Genomic DNA, 18,975 nt, shown 5'->3' with positions numbered 1-18,975 from the left:
AGAAACGAATTCGATGTTTGTTCTTAGCACCAGAATTAGAATTTTTTATACTTCCATAAATTACTGCTACACATGTCAAGACGTTCCTTGATGAAATCCATAACAATTTCCTGTTAAAATAATTGGCTATCATGCATTGTTTTTATAAATACATCAAATTCATCAGCACTTTTCATAATACATATAATTTTATCACACATACTATATTTTATGGTTATGGAAGAGTGGTGTAAAATTACCAATTCCACACAACAAAATAATATTTTTAGAAGCAATATTTACCTTGAAGTAGACATTGGTGAATTTAGTAAATGCATAATGATCGATGTCATGTGGTAGATGGTACTTCTCACTCTGGGCAGATGACTGTACACCACCAACTACTTTTACCAAATTTCTTTCTGAATGAACTTGTTGCCAATCTATGAAATAGAAAAACAATATGAATTAGTAGTAATAAATTGTTGGTAATAAAAGATTGCCATTATGTCTTTTAATGATGTATATTTCCATACTTAACTGTATATTGATAAGTATTTTGTTCTTAACAGTCTGCACTACTTCTGAAGATGCATTTATTTTGTAACACCATTTTCAGTTATCTACATCCTGACCACAGCTTATGAACAATGTGTCATAATGGTATCCTTCAGCCTTTATTTTTGTTATCTTACTAACTTTATAATAACTGATAACTGGGTGGTACTCATGCCAATGTAGAAGGTGAAACAGTGTTTATGTAACAGCTAGTATATGACATGTGTCATTTCACAGGTGGCTCTCCCTTTGACAGTATATGTTTTGCCAGTTACAAGGCTGGAATAGGTGGTGGTAGGAGGGTGCAGAGGGCAAGTCTTGCAGCGAGGACGGTAACAGAAGTAAGAGCCATAGGGTAGGAAAATGTGTGCAGAAGGAGCATAGGGTCTGACAAGGATATTGTGGAGACTGGGAGGGTGATGGAAAGCTATTCTAGGTGTGGTGGGCAGAATCTCAGACAGAATGGATCTCATTTCAGGTCATGTTCATGGTCTGTCTGTTGCTGAACATTTCCCAGTCAACGCCCACCTGATTCCAAACCTATGACATCTTTCTTGCTCACCTCAATCTACTTTATACTTACCAACAATTACTTCACCTTTGAGGGGCAGACGTACAAACAGATCAGGGGTACAGCCACGGGAACCAGGATGACTCCTTCCTACAACAACCTTTTCATGGGTCACTTGGAGTGGGCCTTCCTGTGATCCATAAGCCTTCAGCCCCTGGCTTTGTTTAGATACATTGATGACGTCTTTGCTGTATGGACTCACAGTGAGACTGACCTGTTAAAATTCCTTGAATCTCTAAATACTTCTCCCAATTAAATTTCACATGGTCCTATTCCGAATCCCATGCCACTTTCCTTGATGTTGATCTCATCCTCACCGAAGGCCAGCTGCACACTTCTGTCCACATCAAACCTACTAACAAACAACAGTACTTACATTTTGACAGTTGCCATCCTTTCCGTATCAAACATTCCTTCCCATACAGCCTTTGCATTTGAGGCAAACATATTAATTTGGATGCAGTCTCTTACAGCAATAAACCATCAGTCTCACTTCATCCTTCACTGGACATAATTATTCCAATAGCCTAGTTGAGAAGCAGATTTTCCACACTATCACAGCCAGTCCTAGTACTGCTGATAAATCCAAAAAAACAACTTTGGAGCACACCAGTTGTCACCCAGTATCATCCTGGTTTTGAATGTATCAATCAACTACTTCAACAAGACCACGACTTCCTAAAATCACGCTCTGAAATGAGATCCATTCCATCTGAGATTTTGCCCACCACACCTAGAATAGCTGTTCATTGCTCTCCCAATCTCTGCAATACCCTTGTCAGACCCTATGCTCCTTCTGTATCCATCTCCCTATCCTATGGCTCCTACCCCTGTGACTGTCCCCACTGCAAGACTTGCCCTGTGCACTCTCCTATCACCACCTATTCCAGCCCTGTAATTGGGAGAACATATACCATCAAAGGGAGAGTCACCTGTGAAGCAACACACTTCATATACCAGCTGTTACGTAAACTCTGTTCGGCCTTTTACATTGGCATGACTACCACCTAGTTATCAGTCAGGATGAACGGGCATAGGCAGAGGGCGTATACAGGCAACACGTAATATCCTGTTTCAGAGCATGCTGTAAAACATGACAGTCATGATCTCAGTGCCTGTTTCACCACACGTGCCATCTGTATTCTTCCCCCAGACACCAGTTTCTCAGAACTCCACAGGTGGTACTAGCACTAGCACTTGGTTCTCACCACCCACCTGGCCTTGATTTACATTAATTCGTTCGGTCTCAGCATTTCTTCACAGTAACTACTCCTTTCTTCACTCAATTTTAGTTTTCTACATCTTTCATTTTCTGACTTGTCTATTCTTTGCTGTCCTCCCTCCCGCCTCTGTTACATACATACATTAATCCTTGTTCCATAGATCATGAATAGGACATTTTGTAATGATGTGGAACTTGTCACTCTAACATAAGTTTTCTTTACACAAAATAATAGCTTTTTTATTTTTTATTTTATTTTATTTATTTTTTATTTATTTACAGTTACTACTTCATATCTAAGAATTCATCTGTACAACATACAATGCACTTAGCTTTTCATTCTTATTAACTTGTGCACAATGTTTTAGTATTAATCTCTGTCTTGCATATTGCCCTGTCTTCCACCTTTAAGCTCTCATGTTTACAAATCTCATCCGATACAGTCCCCAACAATCAGTCTTTCTGTCTAAGCCCCTCCAGTAAGTCTCCCCTGAGAAGGGGTTCAGGGTGACTTTTCTGGACTGTACCCCTTTCCCTAAACCTCTCCAGTGCTTTTTCTTCACCCCTCTTCCTTCCCCTTCAACTCTTCTGCCAGAAGGACGAGCCACTGGCTCCAAAAGCTTGTAAACGTTAAATGCTTTTGTAGATATGTTCCATTGCTGCCACTTGTTGAGTAGACTTTTTATCTATTCATTTATATTATATTATCAATAACTGATAATTTTTTTTTGTTATAATTTTATAATAAGTTATACATATTTCATTTTTTAAAAAAGAAAATATATCTGATCTAATAATTTATAAGTATCATGTGAGTGGTTCACATATAGATTAAATTAAGTGAATTTCTTGGTTAGTGAAAGAGAACAGGGGCACTACATAATAATATGACTGGTTCTTTCTGACGTATATTAATTTAGGAAGCTGAGAAAATCTATGCTTCAGTACTAAATATCATAATACTGACAGTCAGAATTTGTTTCATTCTCAAAGCTCTTACCATCAAGTTTACTAAAGATGAAAGCTAACTCTGCAGGTATCTCCAGGTGGTTCACACCAGCTACAGCACGAGAAGCCCTCTCCTGCTCCTCACGTTGTGCCTTCACTCGGGCTCGTTCACGTGCTACTTTTTCAACCTCTGCTCGTCTCTTTAGTTCTTCCTGGAGAGAAAAAAAAAACAGCTATAAATTCCAGTATTTCTAAAAAGAAAGAAAATAAATGGACACACACACACACACACACAGGTCTATGCACTTATTTGGTGGCGGGAGTCCAGCTGGCACTATAAAGGGACATAAGTTTGTATATATAAGTGTGTGCATGTGTGTTTTCTGTGTGTATTTTACTCTAAATCATAAAAGTATAACTATGAAAGCTAGAAATTTTTCTTTCTCTTTGTATGTGCTAACTGGCAACTCAATGCTTCTGCTTTTCTGTGAGTGGTCTCCTTTAGTCCAAAAGTATTAATATAAAAATAGTGATTAGTACGCAAATCAGCATACACAAAGAAAATTATTTATTACAAATAGGCTGCAGAACACCCATATAAACACATGCATTTCAGAACAAATTTTACTGCTACATTTTTCATGCCCAAAACACTAAAAAGGAATTTCTTGGCATGAGCCACATAATACACCAATGTCATCAGCAATCCCTCTGATGCTGATCCAGTGGTTTTTCAGACCCATTTTCTTTATATTTTTCTACATTGTTATCAGTAACTGACGTGCTAAGGCGTCCAGGGCTGTTGTTGTCTTCAATGTCTTTTCAACCATCTTTGAAGCATTTACACCACTTGCAAGCTCTTGTCTTACTCATAACAGATTTGCCAAAAAGACAGCCAACATTTCAAATGTGGTGCTGCACTTTATTTCATTTTTCAAGCAAAATTTAAAGGAAATTCTTTGATCTATCTTTTTCTAAAGTGAAAATTCACTGAGCACTCGAAAACACATATAACCTTTTCAACTGTCAACAATAAACTAAATATTCAAAACAGTTGAAAATGCAAAAATACATCAGGAACATGTACCAAAAAGTAGCAACAAAATTTTGAAAATCAGATGTATAAAGGCTCATGAATTTAAAAAATTTTGCGTAGCAGGGTGATATAACTCGTACGAATGTGAAATGGAATACCACGTAGGCTCAGTCATAGATAAAGCAGGTGGCTGGTTTCAGTTCAGTGGCAGAATACTAGGGAAATGCAATCAGTCTACAAAGAAGATTCCTTATGAGAAACTCTTGTGATCACTCCTACAGTACCGCACAAGTGTGTGGGACCCACACCAAATAGGACTAACTGAACTGGCAAACACTTGAAGACACACACAAACTATCCCACGAAATGCTGCTTAGTAAATTTCAAGAACCAACTTTAGATGATGAATCTATGAATATATTACAATCTCGTGCGAAGACAAGACCAGACTAATCACAAAACACACTTTCTGCACTCTACACATCAATAGAATAAGGAAAAGTCCTAATAACAGGGATGTACACTCTGCCACATGCTTCACAGTGGTTTGCAGAGAATGGATGTGGATGTAGATGTACATGTAAACATAGATGTTCTTCACTTGCTTCAGCTCATTTGTGTGGATCCAGCAGTCATGAATTAATTCTGTTATGGCTGTAACATTCCACATGCCACCATATTGAAATAAACTAAACAGTTATTTGTCATTAGTTTATGGGTTTAGGATCATAACTGAATAAGATTTCTTAGCACTTCTGTTGAACTGCTGTGCTTCTGTAAGTCTAATTGCTTTACTATGTTCAGTGTAAGCTGTCTCACTTGTAGCCTTTACCACATAAAAAATTAAAAAGAATGAAGAACTGTTAGGAGGCTCCTTTTAAAAGGTCACAAGTGTTTCCTAACAAGTATTTCCTACCTAAGCAAAAGATAGAATATATTCTACCTCTAACAGACCTTTTTCCCAAAGAAATTTAAATAGCTGTCTCTAATGACCTAAACTGCCACACATTCACAAGTGCTTATTGAAATGTCCCTTTCATCCAAGCCTGGAAGCTTACATTGTGTCACACTTTTGGCCATGATCAGAATCCTTGCACTCTTGGAAAAAGGCAACACACAAGTCAAATTATGTGATGTACTGCTCTGTAGAGTTAATAGGAGACATTTGTTGGCAGACTCACATTATCCTCTGCACTGCTATACAGTTAAATTAGTCTAAATAAATATCACCAGCATTGCTTTGACCCAAGAGACAGGGTTAAGCCTCTCTTACTGTAAAGTCATTAATTGAAGTCATGTAAGTATGTAAATACTTTCAGAAGGATTCCAAGATCCAACCACAGGGCTGGAAAATGCACATCGGTAACAGCTCATGCGTCACTTCCAACAGGCTCCTAGAAACTATTGCTGATAATATCCACAACAACCAGACAGGAATATAGTTTAAAGCCAACACAGAACACAACAAACACCACACTCAAATTTTCACACTAAGAACTGGAATGTACTGACTTTAATTAAATCTTGCAAAGTCCATCTGATTCACTATACTCCATTGTCTCTTCCAACCTAATTGGAAGTTTTGGCCTACTGTTCATTTGTACAGTCTCTAAATAGCAACACTTGTGTGGAATAGCGAACATGACTAAACCTGAAATTCTGGTCTGCACACGGGAACAAATTTTCAGGTTCTGTCAGTTTACCACACTGCAAGAAACAACTTATTTAATCACAAATGATCATCTAGTTCCAACTTCAGAAATACACTATCAAAACATCATCTGTGGTGCACAGCTACAGCTACACCTCATCAGGCTGTTGATTGACTTCGAATTTCACACACTCCAAAAGCGCTCCAACTGTGAATTGCTTGCCCTGCAAAAGAACTGGGTTGGCAAAGACCACTGCCCATTTTGGAGGATTAGAGAAAGGTTAATGCATCAGCTCCCTTCCCTTGGCTGACAGGACCTGTCACTGTCAACCACAGTAGTGAACAGGACAGGCACATAGGTTTCACCAGGACATAATATGTTACATTACCTTCAGCTGTTTGTAGCGCACTCTCTGTCTACGCCCACGGAAGAGTGCTTGAGCACGTATAACTCCATGTCTGACAGTTCGGTACTTCCGTCGAGCAGACCAGCCACGCAGGTGTGCTTGGATGACTACAGCACTTCGGCGAATGGCTCGGTATCGTCGTCGAGCCAGCCAACCTCGTACATGTCGCTGCACAGTGACGGCTGCCTTTTTAACAACTTCAGCACGCTCACGTTCCAGTCTTCGTTCGAGGCCCTCTCGTAGGAAGACACGTGATGTTCCCAACTGGTAATCACCACTACCACTTGCTGCCGTTTCAAGTATCACACGACATAGCTCTCTGGTAAAGGAAGAAAGAAATAAAAAAATTCAATTCTCATTGCTGGCACAATTTCATTTGATTTACAAAAAAAAGTTTCACTAATATATTTTTGCAAGCAAAATTAACATGAAAATGGGGTACTATTCATGTATTATACACATGAGTTATGAGTAGACTGGAAGAATGAATAGACTCCTAACCCACTGAATCTATCACTTCTTTTTAAACAGGGTGGGTATACGATCAACACGATTTTTCTATTGACCATTGGGCCACTGTAGCTAGGGGGTCAAGTTTTTCCACCTGTAAGATGTCAGTGAATAAAAATCCTATTAGATTCCATAAACAGCCATTTAATTCATACACTTTCTGGCTACGAAAGACACATATGTTGTCTGTGCAAGCAACTGCTCAGGCATATCTACATCCGTTTGAATAACTGTGTAATTTTTCATCGTATATTGGTCACTGCCACCGCAAAAACAGGGTCAAAAAGGTTTTTAAACACTGCTTGTGCACTGGGTAACTCTGTCCCAAAAGCTATAAATGGGTTGTAGGAACTGTGAGGGTGGTAAGTGGAAATAGATGAAAAATAAGCTCTGGAAAACACTACCAGAAAATTACTAGTTCAGATCATTTCACAAAATTGATGCGATGCTTGTTCCACATACTAGATTCATGCAATGCTTGTTCCAGATACTAGATCACAAATCTCAGTTTGAATTAGATAATGGAGAAAATAGATTAGTGGGAAATACAGATTTCTTACTGACAGAAGAGGATGCAAACAGATCATATAGAACTGTGTTGGACTGATGTATGTTATCATTAGCCTTGTATGAATGGAAAACTCACAAAAAATTAAGTGGTTTTAGTTGGCAGAAAAACTGCAATGAGGTTAGAGGTGATGGAAGTAGTCAGATTTTTTAATTGGCTTGGTATCCGCAGAACAGAGCAGCAGAAGGATTATTTCTGCAGTACTGGTTAAACAAATGATGGCACAGAAGACATTAAAGTTGGTGGAATGCAGAACAATGAAGTCATTACAAGTTATAAAATTGTTATGCAAAACTTTAACATATACTAATGATGTGGAACGAACTATACAGCGAATCCTTACACGAAACAGAAACAGCAGCCTGACTATATTATATCATAGTCAGCTCAGTGTAAATGAGATAGCTTGAAATGAGTAACTTAACTATTTCTTAATACATATATTAATTAAAAGTGAGTGGTTGCTGTTTCTGCTTCCTTTAATAATCTGTATGTATTGCCACATGATCACAGTCACATAGTCACTGTTTTGCTACATAGTACAACAATGCTTAAAAGTAATTAAGAGCCCATGGACCAAAAAATGAGGAATAAAAATACCTGTGAAAACTTCAATAAACAGAAGTAAGTGTTCTAAAAATGAATAATGGGAAATGAAACAGTAAATCCTGAATGATAGCCACAGAAATGATACAAGATATACATGATGAATAACAGATCTGCAGAGAAAGCGGAATGCTTCTTATGAGGAGAACAATCCGACGGTACTTTGAAAATTATAGATAAGATAATTTCATTTCAATTTCAAGAAGATGTGCAAGAATAACAGAATATGCAAGAACAGGATTGCAAATGGTAAAAATAATTTCAAAAAAATTATAAACAGTTAGTCACATAGAATGAGCCTGTACAGTAAAAGAGATGACCAACAAGATGACAATTCCAAATCAACATACACTACAACAGTTGAGTGATAAGTAGAAGGATAAGGATGGAACACTTACTGACGGTTGTAAAACAGAAAGACATTTGTTAGAAGTACTATACAGCAAATCTATCTGACATCAACGACAAAAAATTATCTGCTAGTGAAATTCTGCATAACAATAAATCATGTGAGTATAACACTAGTTTTAACTTAATTCAATAAATCTTTTAATGAAACACATAGTCATTCATTCACTCACCAAATATTAAATTGTGAGGTCCAGAAAATCTGATGGGTATAAAAAGTGAATAACTTGGCAAACAATAAAAATCTAGTCATACTGAATCAACTGTATTTGCAGACCATACCGCATAAAGGAAATTTAAGTTATCCAAAAACTGAGTCCAATAAAATAAAAATTTCTTTAAGTCAGTGTGAAAATAATTCATTAGATAGATTTGAGTAATTTTATTTTGCCAGTTTCTAGTGCACATGGATAAGTACAAAAAAGAAAATTAAGAGCAGAATCAAACATATAAAAAATGGATATCTTACATACCATATTCACCTTTGTCTATAAACACTTAAATAACATGCAAAAATATAAACATTAAATCTCTAGGAAAACATGATTGTTAAATCTGCTTCAATTATACATAACACATCCACAATCACATAAAACAATAGTGCAATAAAATGGAAAAGAAAGAAAGAAGGTAGAAGAGACATTAAATTAACTGCTTACTCTTCCATGACTGACAACTCCACAAAGGTATCTCACACAAGGAACATTTCAACATAAGATAAAGATAGACTGTCACAGAATCAGGAGTGGGTGTGTTTTATAAACATTCCTGACCTTGCCATATCCAGATTTCAAAACAATGGCAGTGACCTTGCACAGTGAGTCAGCTGCCTCCAGACTTCAGGCACTTTGTGTTTTGTTTAAGTTCAACCTTTCATGTTAAAATTAGCCACTGGATATTAATTTCTCCACATTTGTAATGAAGTATAAGTCATATTACATAAGCAGCATATTTATTTAATACACCATAATGAACAGTTTGATTATATACCATGTATTAACCAACAGCTTGTTCTGAAGTATGTAACACTCTACAATCTGATAAAGTGAAGATTGACTTTTCTATAAACTGACTTTCCATTTAATAGATAATTTCTTTACTTTTCTCAGAATATTTTCTCTTTTCAATTTCTAACGTAGTCTTGGTGCAGCAGAAGATCAAAAAAGATCAAGAAGACAATATAGCTACAGCTTATTTAATAATCTCCAAATATTTTCATTTACAAAATTCTAATCTTTTTCAGGAAAACTTGAAAGACAATTCATTACCTACCAGTAACTGGAAAAAATTATTCAATGTGTGTACACTACTGACACGCTTTTTTCATTTTTTTTATGCACAATTTTTAATGCAATGTTGCCAAAATTGGTACACAATATATGAAAAGATTTCTTTTATCTTTTCAGATATCATGAAGTATATGATGAAATTTAACTGTACTGATTAAAAAACGTTGTTCTTAATATTAATGAACACGTCAATTCATTGGGGTATTATCTACTGGTGCTTTTATCTTAAAACATTAAAGTAGTATAAATATATATATATCAATGCAAATACCTGAAAGGAGTTCCTCTTTGTACTGTGCGACCTCTGTGAGGCAGCAAATAGCGATAACGTTCAACAAATTGAGCAAATTTCAGTCTTACAGGATATCCCATCTTCCGTATTCGTATTGTCTCCAGCATACCTGTATAGCGTAACTGTTCCAGGACGATTGGCATATCAAATTTCATTGGTGCTTTATCATTATTTGGTTTGATACAGCGCACAAACCATGGATTACACCTAAGAAACAACATACGGAAGAATTTATAATAGGTGTTTAAGTATTATACTGGGAAAAACATCAGTTTAGTCTGACGAAAATAAAATACAAGGATACACACATTCCCCCTTTATACAACCAGAAACATTTTCCATGTGGCTTATCAAACAAAGGTATTTTTACCTTCTATTACTTTGCGCTCAGTTACAAGTTTACTACAATGAGGAAAAAAGTATATGTTGCAATACAGGATTCATGCATTAAAAAGTGTTTTTTGAAGAACACACTTCACTTCCTCTTTATATAGAATGAAGCTGCTTACTTTGACATAGAATCCAGAAGATGCTGCAAAGAATCATGGAAGCGTGCAGCAACTGTTGGTGTTCTTGGTTTCATTGTGACAAAGCGTCCATTAGCTTTGTTAATGGTTTTTGCTGCTTCATGACTAGAACGCAAACTGTGGAACATCTTGCTAAGCATCTGTAATGGTAGTTTCCAATGTAATTCAAGTATACAAGTGAACTTCAAATAGGTAACACAACTTGATAATCATGTACATAAGTGGCAAAAGTATAACAAATGATGGAATTCTACTTTTTCAATACTAGCCATTCCTACATATTACTTGGCAAACAATTGCTGTGTCTACTTACAATCAGGAAAGACAAAGGAAATGACTGTAAAGAGAGACTGAAATTGAACTAAAAAGAGAAAAGTCAGTTCTTAAGTGGAAGACAAAGAGACAGAAATAAATAATCAACAAACTTAAAATGAGAAACAGCAGACACAATAAGCTGTAGCAAGGGAATCGCAAACATAATGTGTGTGTGTGTGTGTGTGTGTGTGTGTGTGTGTGTATCATATAAAACAATAGTCAAATAAACATAGTAAATAAATTTTTTGCACTTTCTTCCGCTTAATATAAGAAGTTTAATAAACTATGGAATACCATAAGCAAAGTAACAGAGTTTCAAAAATAAAATAATGACTTCCCTCTTGAAACAATGTTAGTTCTGTCTTTAGTATGTACACAACTAGTTGCAGTCCCATGAGTATAATCCAAAATTCTGCATATATTTCATCTTCTTGCCTAATTGTCAGTCTCCCAACTCCTATCGATCTTTTATTTTTGTGTACCGCTCAGTGATAATGTTTTATTCTGTATTAGAGTAATTACAATAAAAATTGTTAACCTAGATTATGTACCAAATGCATTTTCTTTTGATACAAGAGAGGGTACAAAGTACTCATTGTGGTCAAGGTAAATAATGAAATAATTCAACATTTAAATTACATTTTACTACACCACTGCTTTCTCAGTGCTTACAGCAACTACAGAATGCTTTTCTTCATTAAGTTATATTCCACTCCATTTCATGACACCACATTGCAAACTATTTTACAATTGCTTCTCCTAGTCTGCAGAGGTACTTCTTAAAGATGAATTCATCTACTTCTCATATTTTTAGTGAGCCATTTTTGTTGTTTGTGATTTTACTTTTATAGTGAATAATACTACATTCTTTAAAATTACATAAGCGTTTATCTCTTTCTGTTGAAGTACTTCATTTCATCCTAAGTGAACTGGAACAGACATGTACTCTCTGAGACATAACAAATGCAGGAACACGCAACATGGGATATAATAAATTGTTATACACAAAATGTAGAAAATATATTCTATCTTCGGCATAGTCTGAGAAAATAAACAGTGCCAATCTGAAATGCTAGTTGCAGGCTGATTAACAGTTTTTCCATTCAGATTCTCTGCAATGATGGGCTGAAATCACAATCAAATAAATAATTTAGGCATAACGGTAACAACTCGCTTAATAGTACAGTTGTTGAATCATTGAAAAACATACAGAAGACTGAAAACTTTACTAGCTTTCAGATGAATCTACCCAAGCTAGAGTACACCTACATATGAAGAGTGGCTGACAGCTGGGAAGGAGACAGCAGATTCAGAGGATACGAATGCAACAAGGGAACCAGCAAAGATGAGTTTTGCACAAAGACAGTGGCATGTATTGTGGTTACAACAACACGGAGGTGTGGTTTGGGAGGGGGAGACAGAATAGATGAAGTGGAGACTGCAGGGAGGAAGATGTGGGCACATGATGAGTCCAGTTGGGGCCCTTGGACAGATGGAGGTGGAGCAGGGGGTAACTGGAGATGGAGTCCAGGAGAACTATGGCAACACAGGATGTGCTGCAAGGACAACTCCCATCTACACAGTTCAGAGAAGGCGATGTTGGAGGAAAGGATCCAGATAGCACGGGTTGTGAAGTAGCCATTGAAATTAAGCATTTTGGTCAACTTTGCTCTTGGCCACAATTTGGCTATTCATTCAGGTGGACAGCTGGTTGGTGTCATACCCACATAAAAAAGCTGAGCAGACATTGAAGCAGAGTTGGTGTATGATATAACTGTTTCACAACTATTCCTGCCTCTGGCGGGATAGTATAACCCTGTGACAGGAATGTAGCAGGATATGCTGGGTGGGTGTACGAGACAATTTTTGCATCTGAGGCTTCCACAGGGATATGATATGATCCATGTGGCAAGGGGTTGGGAATGGATGAGAAATAATGATGGACTGGTGGACAGCAGAGTACCACTTGGGGAGGGGAGAGGGGGGAGGGGGGGGGGGAATTGCAGGTAAGCTGTCCCTCATTTCTGGGTACAATGATAAATAGCTGAATCCCTTGTGAACGACATAGTTCAGTTGTTCCATGCCAGGTTGGTAACAGGTGATAAGGCAGTGCCCCTTTGCATCTTGTTTTTTCTGAGGATTAGGGATTTCAATCTACAACATATTCTTCTTAAAAAATAAGTGAAAAATAAAAGATGGTGGTAAAAGAGTTACAGCAAAAGCCTGGCAAATAGGGGAAAAAAAGAAAGAAAGAAAGAAAGAAAGAAAGAAAGTGAAAAAGAATTAACTGTGGAAGACTGACTCACACTCAATTTACTGCTGATTAAGAGTTCCACAACATCAGGCCTCAGAGTGTCTCTGTTTTTGTCCAAGAAGCCATCAACATTATACCATACTTGTCCAGCATAATGTCGGATTCCAAATTCACTTCCAGACATACGGGGCCGAGAGTACAGCTCATCAAGAGCATGGTTGTAATGGCACTTTTCCAAGAACGAAATATCTGTTGCCTTTGGAAAGTTGCTCTCATCATCCAGAAGGTGAAGAATACCCACAGGCTTTTTAGATATCAGATGTATGACTGGCAGATTATCCTGAAACAATAAACAGGTTTCAAAACTATGCAGGTACTGAGACAACGAACTGATAATGTAGAAATGCATAAAAAGCAACACACAGATGAACATAAATTAACTAAATGACAAGTACAGTTTGGATTTTTTTAACAATATAATTTATTCTTCGACTTTTCTACCATGCACTAACATATGCTTGACTGGAACCTAATGTCTAAAAAGTCAGACACTCTGGTCCTATCATTATCCAAAACCTAAAATATCTCTCAGTGGTTACTTATTATACCTGTCAGAGGTTACTTAATTTTTCACAGTGTAACAGAAACAGTTATTTATGACAATGATTAATCATTAAGTTCTACAGAGTCATAGATTTTTCTGTCAAACCACTGGAAATACACTGAAGAGCCAAAGAAACTGGTAGCCATGTAGGGCCCCCGCGAGCACGCAGAAGTGCTGCAACACGACATGGCATGGACTCAACTAATGTCTGAGGTAGTGGTGGAGGGAATTGACACCATGAATCCTATAGGGATGTCCATAAATCTGTAAGAGTACAAGGGGGTGGAACTCTCTTCTTAACAGCATGTTGCAGGACATCCCAGATACGCTCAATGATGAGCATGTCTGAGGAGTTTGGCAGCCAGCTGTAGCTATTCTGGACTTGTGGGGTGTTGCGTAGTCCTGATGGAATTGCCCAAGTCTGTCAGAATGCACAATGGACATGAATAGATGCAGATGATCAGACAGGATGCTTATGTACATGTCACCTGTCAGAGTCATATCTACACATATCAGGGGTCCCATATCACTACAACTGCACATGCCCCAGACCATTACAGAGCCTCCACAAGCTTGAACAGTCCTCTGCTGATATGCAGGGTCCATGGATTCATGAGGTTGTCTTCATACCCATACATGTCCATCCACACAGTACAATTTGAAATGAGACTCATCCAATCAGGCAACATGTTTCCATTCATGAACAGTCCAATGTTGGTGTTGACGGGCCTGGGCAAGGCATAAACGTTTGTGTCATACAGCAATCAATGATACACAAGTGGGTCTTCGGCTCTGAAAGCCCATATCAATGATATTTCATTGAATGGTTTGCACACTGACACTTTTTGATGGCCCAGCACTGAAATAGGCAGCAATTTGTGGAAGGGTTCCACTTCTGTCATGCTGAACGATTCCTTTCAGTCATTGTTGGTCCCATTATTGCAGGATCTTTCTCCGACTGCAGCGATGTTGGATATTTGATGTTTTCCTGGATTCCTGATATTCACAGTACACTCGTGAAATGGTCATACGGTAAAATCCCCACTTCATCACTACCTCGGGGATGCTGTGTCCCATCATTCATGCGCTGACTACAACACCACGTTGAAACTCACTTAAATCTTCATAACCTACCACTGTAGCAGCAGTAACCGAACTAACAACTGTACCAGACACATGTCATCTTCTATAGGTGCTGCCAACTGCTGTGCCGTATTCTGCCTGTGTAGATATCTCTGTATGTGAATGTGCATGCCTATACCAGTTCCTTTGGCAGCTCAGTGTATAAGTCAAACCAAAAGGAATATTCAGATGCAAAACTTAATTTATGCTGATGGGCAAGTCTGGAAGTTACAAGAATGACAAAAAAATCAAATTGAAATTTGCAAAAATGTCAGAAATGTAATGTTTCAGCTGATACTTTGATTAGACATCTGTGTACTTGGTTTACCACACAACATACCTTACGACTGCAATATAATGAACTGATAATAGCCAACTACTCTACAATCTTCAAAATACATTTTAAATCTTGCAAAATCATTAATAAAATTTCCAATTTTTTTAACCACACAAAATAAGAATAACATGATAACAGACCATACAACCATGACTGATCCTTGATGTTAAATAAAAACTTGAATAAATGAATGAATAATGTGGTCATATTTTTTTATCACAAGGATGGTATAAAAATATTTACTATCCCACTAACCACACAGGCTGTCATCAAGGTACAAAGTTACTGACAATCTGCTTGTCCCACCCACCTCCAGCTGATTTATATTAATCTCCATATGATTTACGTTACAGTCATAATTACATCTTCCATCCCAGTCTTATTCCTGACATGTTGGTTTGTTTTCTTGTTATTCCTAGTAATTCCCAACTCGCATTTCTCTATTGCTCACTTAGCAACCCTATTTTTCATACAAAAGAATGAAGTAGACAATGCCATAAGTGCTTGATGACACTTACTTTGGAAAATGGAATAACTGGCACTTTCAATGTAAGTGGTGTTTGCATTCTCTTGTAATTTTCATTAATAACACTTTTTGGTCATATATTTTTAGAAATAAACATCTGTCAGGCTGCAGATACCCACTTTCAAAGAATGTTTAAGTTTTATCTTAATAGGTTGGTTGGTTTGGGGGAGGAGACCAAACAGCGAGGTCATCGGTCTCATCGGGTTAGGGAAGGACGGAGAAGAAAGTCGGCTGTGCCCTTTCAAAGGAACCATCCCGGCATTTGCCTGGAGTGATTTAGGGAGATCATGGAAAACCTAAATCAGGATGGCCAGACGCGGGATTGAACCGTCATCCTCCCGAATGCGAGTCCAGTGTGCTAGCCACTGCGCCACCTCGCTCAGTTTTATCTTCATACTAATACTCTAAGAGGAATAAAAACAATGACTTGAGGAAAAAAGGTGCCGACAACTGAAGACTTCAAATCAGTAGTCTTTGTTAGCACACACACACACACACACACACACAGTCTTCCCCCCCCCCCCCCCCCCCCCTCTCTCTCTCTGCTGATGGTGTGGTCCAACTAAGACTGAGCTACAGACATTAAGACTTCACATACGTGCTTATCTGTGTGCAATGTCCTACTTACTTGAGGAGTGGTTGTCTTTTTTCATATTATTGTTTGAAATTACATATCCTAGGCAACTCTTTCTGGACCACATATGAATTCTTGAACAGACATATGTACAACGGCACATATCTGTACATACCAAATGTGACTACTCTAAAATTTTAGTTAAATTGGTTTAACTGTTGTGTGGATGATCCTATATATATTATTTTTCTATAATATACTTCATATGTTACCAACAAAGTAAGAAATATGCAATACAAAATCATCTTCTCACTGGATAAAAGAGAGAGATAAGTTATCAAAACAAGAAAATGGACAACTGTTCAAAAAAACAACTGAACTTACAGTATAAGTGATTGTTTGCCATTCAATCTTCTCTTTAGCATATTCCTGTTGTTCTAACTTGAAAATGTGCTTGTTGAAATAGAACTGAAGATTTTCATTTGCATAGTTTATGCATAGTTGTTCAAAGCTGTTCTCCTGGAATACAAATAGTTGCTAGATTAATAGAAGCCATTACAGTCATCCCAGAAGGCCATTTTAACAAAGGAAAGAGAATTATTCATTTATTCATTCTAACTGGATTACTATAAGTAGTATGGCCCCTAGATATGTAAAAGAGATTTAATTTCTCTGTATCTATTCAAATGAGTTATAGCAAACAGTACTCCGTAAGGTGTATGCAGTTCCGAATATTCACAATAGAAAACTCTCCTCCACTTATAACATTTTTCTACAACTCAATCCATTAAATTAAGAACATAAAAATTAGTTTCAACAATGAAACTGCTATTGTTCGACCTCTGCACTGGAGTTGTGTGTTACAGCTTCAAAGCACAAATGGATGTATATTTTTATCAATAGTTTTCACATGTTTTTCCTCTTATAACTCATTACATTATCCACAAATGTTTATCATAATGTCTAAGGATAAATAATATCAAGATTTATTGAGCATACCTTTACAGTTATCAACCAACCTTGAAATCCTCGAATCCAAATATATCGAGAATAGAAATGGCAGCAGTCCGTTTGGTGCCCTTGAAAACAATTTGATTGATTCGAGACACCAACCAGGAGAAAAGTGTGCTGTAAAGAGCTTTTGCAAAGGCATCACGAGCATCTAGAGCCTGGTCAATGCTCAGCGGAGTGAAGACACGTTCACCACGAGCTTCCTGCAAATAGTTAAATATTCACTGTACCAACTAAATCAAATTTGTCAATACTGATATTATTTTCTTTTTTTTTATCCATGTGAAAATACTACAAAACAATTTTTATTTAGTCTTGCAAAGTATATTTGTTAAGAATACAGTATGCTTTGTGAATTTTCTTGCTTCCTGAATGCACAACTAGAAATTCCTATTACCAGTTTACCTAACATTAGGTGATAAATATATAATGTTTTTGCCTAGCAAAAGTTAATTGACTCACAGAAAACAATTATGCCTTCCCTATTACAAGAAATGTATTACACGTCCCCTCCACAATTACCATCTACTTGAGCACTGTCATTATAAGATGAACTCCTTCATCAAAGGAAGAGAAACTCAGCATTAAGTTGCCATTGAGAATGAATGAACACAGCTGGGAGAAGCTGGAATCTTATACCCCACATCTATGGGCTTGATGTCTTTATCCACATCAGATGTGGTTTGCGTCTCATTTGTAATACCTTTGTCCCCTCTCTATCCCCAAAAAACTTGCCCCTTCCTCTTCATCCACTTCACTTCTTACGTCTTTCATTAGTTAGGGTTCTTGGTTGCTTTTTGACCAATACTGATTTCTTTCATTTTTATCTGTTACTCCACATTTCAATCTTGTCTTTTCCTTTATTCTCAGTCTTTCTTACTCTCACATCTACTGCACCACTGCCCCATCTGTTGCATCTAGCTTCTCACACTTCCAAACTTGCTGTTATCATTTCATTGCTTATTTCCCTTCCATCTGTCTTTCTGTGTCTTCTTTGACCTGTTGCTCTGGATGACTTTACCCATTTAGTCTTATTTTATTCAACAATTTCACTGTTTGATTAAATTTATGTTGAGCTGTAACTAACCCAAGGATCTTAATGCGTACTTGCGGATATTACACACCTTCCTTTTTCACCTACAAACTAGTCCTTACGTACTGTCTTAAACTAGTCACTGACAGGTATGTACTGAAAATATTTTGACCTATGGCTGCAAACATTTTATCTTTATGCGGGATCATCTGAAGTTGCATTTTTTTGCCAAATTTTATGCCTTTCCAGATAACAGGGGAATTTGCTGTTGCCACAAACGTTAGATCATAAACGACACATGAATGAAGAAATAAATTATTGTAATGCCTGTGGGCCATTGAATTAAATGAGAGTTACGGATTGCCAAGATGACCTTAGTTATTTCCAGTTACATGTTTCATCTTTCCACCCACGATTCACTTTCAGAAATCATCAACCAAGCACTGAGCAGACTTTAATTACCACACTTTTCCTCACATTTCAATCTGGTTTTATTCATATTAACTGCTTAATTTTTTCAGTTATTGTTTAACAGAAGATATTCTGAACCTGCATCCTAAAGTTAGAACACAGTTCCATTACAGTAAAGAAAACTGAATTATTGATTTCACATGTGACATAAAGGAC

At 37.1% G+C, this 18,975-nt stretch overlaps 1 protein-coding gene across 1 annotated transcript in view; it reads right to left on the bottom strand.

The window, feature by feature from the left end:
- LOC126162120 (unconventional myosin-XV) overlaps positions 1–18,975 on the bottom strand; it is a 504,442-nt gene that overhangs the window by 374,857 nt on the left and 110,610 nt on the right. The window contains exons 9-16 of the mRNA XM_049918408.1: positions 17,324–17,518; positions 16,689–16,823; positions 13,194–13,481; positions 10,555–10,712; positions 10,025–10,252; positions 6,355–6,691; positions 3,331–3,490; positions 283–422 (exon numbers count right to left, since the gene is read on the bottom strand). Coding sequence (XP_049774365.1) covers positions 283–422; positions 3,331–3,490; positions 6,355–6,691; positions 10,025–10,252; positions 10,555–10,712; positions 13,194–13,481; positions 16,689–16,823; positions 17,324–17,518 — 1,641 coding nt within the window. The remainder of the gene's footprint in view (positions 1–282; positions 423–3,330; positions 3,491–6,354; positions 6,692–10,024; positions 10,253–10,554; positions 10,713–13,193; positions 13,482–16,688; positions 16,824–17,323; positions 17,519–18,975) is intronic.

This window comes from Schistocerca cancellata, chromosome 2, assembly GCF_023864275.1.
Source record: "Schistocerca cancellata isolate TAMUIC-IGC-003103 chromosome 2, iqSchCanc2.1, whole genome shotgun sequence".
Classification (NCBI taxonomy): Eukaryota; Metazoa; Arthropoda; class Insecta; order Orthoptera; family Acrididae; genus Schistocerca; species Schistocerca cancellata.
Note: the sequence above shows the minus strand (reverse complement) of the source record. Positions and strands in the feature narration are given on the sequence as shown.